This window comes from Pteropus alecto, unplaced genomic scaffold, assembly GCF_000325575.1.
Source record: "Pteropus alecto unplaced genomic scaffold, ASM32557v1 scaffold86, whole genome shotgun sequence".
NCBI classification, from domain to species: Eukaryota; Metazoa; Chordata; class Mammalia; order Chiroptera; family Pteropodidae; genus Pteropus; species Pteropus alecto.
The window spans coordinates 8,151,726-8,155,875 of NW_006442109.1; the positions used below are offsets into that span (position 1 = coordinate 8,151,726).

Below are 4,150 nucleotides of genomic sequence, written 5' to 3' on the forward strand. Positions count from 1 at the left end.
ACACACACACTGGGAGATAGAGGTCAAAAGTGGGGTTTGCAGCTACCTTCCTCTGTGCTTCAAGCCATACTCTTCCCTGTGCAGGCTGAGCAACAACCCCAGGATCCTACTCGGCCAAGTTCCATCCTCAACCCATTTAGGGCAGAGTGAGTGGTTATGCATTAATTCCAGGGAAAATTAATCTCTCAAACATTCCTTAAGTAAATCTTAACATTCCTTAAGTAAATCTTGCTATTCAGAAAGTCAAACATTCCTTAAGTAAATCTTGCTATTCAGAAAGTCATGTTTTCCAGTGAGTTTGAGAGACCCAGATTCTCCTGTCTGATTGTCCACATGCATTAAGTTCTGAGGATCGTTACCCATTTCTCTTTCTCACTTGGCTGTTCAGACAGGCGTGGCCTTGGGAACTCAAACTCCCAAGAATGTCTGGGGCTTTAGTTCCCTCTAGCCACCCTCTACACACATACACACCTGTATCAGGATAATGCAAACTTTTCATTCGGTGAAAACTGATTCTCCAAGAGCCCTGCTTTCTCACTCTTACACCTACAGGAATAACACCCCATCTACGAGAAGGGCCCATCTCCCCCAAGCACATTGTAGCCCCATTTCACAGATTTAACCTCACCTCTGGCCAGGTTCTCGATATCTTTCTCCACTAGCTGAGTTCCTGTGACATCAAGGGTGAGCCCATCTTCGCCTGGGATACAAGGGCAGGTAAGAGGGGTTCTGTCCTGGGAGAGGTCTTGGGAGGGGAGGAGTGAGCTTCCCCGGAACTGCACTAAGTCAGGGACCTACTCCAGGCCCTCTGCCTTTAGAGGAGACAATTGCAGTCATCCAGTACTATCCACCTTCCAAGGCACCATTTTAGGGGTGTGGCCATCATTTTAAAGAGGGACACCCTGCAGGAGAGTGGACTCAAGGAAGACAGGCTATCGTTAGGGCAGAAAGTGTCCTTCGACTTGTTGTATGTTGGTTATGGTGTCCCTCATTTCCTTCTTATATGCCCTCTTCTCTTACCCCGAAGAGCCCTAAACTGACCGAGGAGGTAAGCAACTCAAAAGTTGGCCTGCATCTTGCCCGCGTGGTTTAAATATTTATCTACCAGTCTCAGGAGGAGACCGGCCGCCGCTTACGCTTGATTGAAAGCCTTCCTCGCAAACCGTAGCCAGTGGGAACCTGGGCGACCTAGGCCCTAGCCCACGACTGAGGGAGTGCGCGAGGGTCCTAGGACTCACCTCGGTCTGTATTTGCAGGACTTGGCTGGGAGATACTCCTTTGGTCTGGATAGGATTTCCTCGTTTCCAAATCGTCGGCGGTCGAGTGATTGTCTTCCTTATCTGGCTCTTAAAGGCAATAAACCGAGTTTCAAGGAGAGGCAAAGAAATCGTGACCCCGATACGGCCAGAGCTGCCGCGGCCGGGGCGCCCGAGCCCTAATTAAAAGCGTTGTGGCTGCTGCTGTTCCCGGCTGTGCGCCTGGGCTTGCACCCTCAGGCTTTGGGCCGGGCACCCCCTCCCCTGCGCGCGATCTGATCTTCTCCGGCTCCACGCCCCCTCCCCAGCCCCTCGGAAAATAGCAATACGAGCAACTGAGCCCACTAGGGACAAGCGACCTACATCGCGCGCCAATACTAGGGCACCGCGAGTGCGCGTGGCCGCTGAGTCGGCCTGAGCCGCTCCCGTCGAGAACGCGGCCCAGGCGGTGCCCGTGGGAGTAGTGGCTGCGAGGGAGGCTTCTCCTGGACTCAGCCTGCCCGCATTCCCGAGGCCCGAGGCCCCTCCTCTGCGAGCCACTGGGTCCCGCGCGCACCTGCAGGCCTCCCCCACCCGCATGGGGCCGCAGCTACCATGAAGCGTCAGGAGTACCCAAGTGCACAGCCAAGCACCCCCACCATCCGCTGGACTCGGCCTGAACACCGGGGACCTCGGGGCAAAATCACTTGCTGAATAAATGAGAGGACTTTAAAGGGGTGCCAGGAGCGATTTTTAAAACGTTTTAATCCAGTGTATGAGGTGTACGTGAGCATGCGTTTGTGTGCTGGAGCGGGAGGCTTGTTGTTGTTAACTAAATGATGGAAGTTGTTGAGAGTTCTCACTCAGCTTCCTTCCCCGCCCCCCCCCGCCCCCCGATTGTTTTTCTTTCCCTCTCCCTCTTTCTCTCCCTTTCTCTGCCTCTTGGCTCCTCTCCTCTTCCCTCGTAGTCTTCCCCTGGCCCCGGCCCTCTGCCTGCGGTCCCCGCGTCACATTGGCCAGCGATCTCCGCAGGGGGGGCTGGGGGCGTTACCATGGGCCTCCGGGGTGCAGAGGTAGGAGGCCGCGGGCCCCAGCGCCGCCGCCGCGCTCTTCACATGCTCGTCCCGCTCTGGCGCGTACACCTGTGCCAGCCAAGAAATGACAGGCGGTTAGAGGGACGTTTGGCGGCGGATGGGAACAGCCTAGCCTTGCGCCGCAGCCGGGAGGGAGTGCTGGGGGGTGGCGGAGGTCGACTCGCCGGTGGGACTGAAGCGCCCCGGGCGGCAGTGACGCACAAGGAGCAGCCTTGCGCCCTCGGAGGCCGCATCACCGTTGTAGATTCGGGGTAATTATTAGCACCCTAGAGAAAATTATCCGACACACAAAGCGGCTCCCAAGCCAAGGGCGGTTCAAAGCAGCCCCCTCATCCTCTTCACCAGCCTTCTTTGCCGCATCTTCCCTCCTGCCCGCGCCGGGTTCGCGGCATAAATGACGCCTTTCGCATCTGGCTAGCGATTCGTGTTTTAATGGACCGAATGGAAATGTACAAGTGTGCGCACCCACTTTCAAATAGCCAACGATTCCGGCTTAGCTGCACCCCCACCCCCCACGCACCCACACACACCCGAACCCGCGACCCCGACAACCCGAGAGCCCCTCTCACGCCTTGCACACGGTCTCGACAGCTTCTCACCACGACCCCTGTGGTTCTCAAGGTGGGAATTCGAAGAGGCTCGGACAACTACCAGTTGGCGTGGAAGAAGATTCCGCGGGCCGCGTACGGCAGTGGCCCTGCTTGGGGGAGAGGTCGCCCTCTCTTTACCCGCTGCTCTTCCCTGAGGCTTTGATCCCCATCCAGGCGATCGTGCTACGGGCCTGGCCTCACGAGCACTTTTCTCTGGCTTTGGGTCCCTTTCTCTCTTCCTTTTTCTTCCTCTAGAATCCTTTTATTTCTCTTTCTGTCTGCCTGTCTCCTTACTCCCATCACTGAGAAAAGCACACGCGTTTGTCCGGCTTGCCCCCAGGATCTTCTAAAACCCTCAGCTGGGGGTCCCAGAGAGTCCAGCTCCATAGTGCTCCTAAAGGTGGGTCTATCCAGAGAACAGCCGGGGCCTGCCGCTCGAACGCTCGCTCAGATTAAAATTCCCATCCCTCACCCGGCCAGCGCCGGGCCTGCAACCCCGTGGTGCCTAGGGGTAAGCAGGAAGGAGCCACCAACCGGCGGGCGCGGGGCTCACCTTGGCCGGCGCCGGGCCCCCCAGCGGCCCGCAAGGCTCTCGCAGCTCATAGCCGCCGCTCGGCGGGCTCCTCTCGGGTCTCCGCACCACGTCGTCGGCCGCCAGGTCCCCAAATGCGGACCGGCTGGCTGAGGGTAACCCGGGGCGACGCCGGAGGTGAGGGCTACCGCCCTCGGGAGAGTCTGTGGGACCGTCGACACCCGAGGAGGTAGTAGACGGGGGCCCGGCGGGCTGGTCGCCATCCAGTCCGCATCCTGCGCTGGGTGCACCCGTCGCGCTGGGCTCGGCCTCGTCTGGGGCGCCCTCGTCGTCGGGGAAGCGGTTGGACTCCACGTCCACCTCGGGCTCGTCGGCAGTGTCCACGTCAGGTGAGGCAGAGTGGTAACTGGAGCTGCCTTCACTCAGAAAGTCCGGACTCACGTAGCCGCCGCTGGACCCTGCGCCCGGCCCCGGCCCCCGAGCAGGGCCAGAGCCGTATGCGTCGCGGGTGCTACCGTAGAGCTTGGCAATGCTCTCTGCGTCCTTGACCACAGGCCGGAAGGCTGACACATAGGAGCCTTTTCGTGTCGGCGGCGGCGGAGGCGGCAGTGGGGCTAGGGGAGGCGGCAGTGCCTCGTCTGCACCTTCCTCGTCCAGCGGCCCGCGGGACAGCGCGCTCGGGCAGCGCTCCTCGCTCCT

General features: G+C 59.3%; 1 protein-coding gene across 1 annotated transcript in view; it reads right to left on the reverse strand.

The window, feature by feature from the left end:
- The window catches only part of SKOR1 (SKI family transcriptional corepressor 1), a 20,316-nt gene that overhangs the window by 2,623 nt on the left and 13,543 nt on the right, over nt 1–4,150 (reverse strand). The window contains 5 exon segments of the mRNA XM_015595824.2: nt 629–700; nt 1,239–1,346; nt 2,287–2,377; nt 3,473–3,600; nt 3,712–4,029. Of these exon segments, the coding sequence (XP_015451310.1) occupies nt 629–700; nt 1,239–1,346; nt 2,287–2,377; nt 3,473–3,600; nt 3,712–4,029 (717 nt within the window).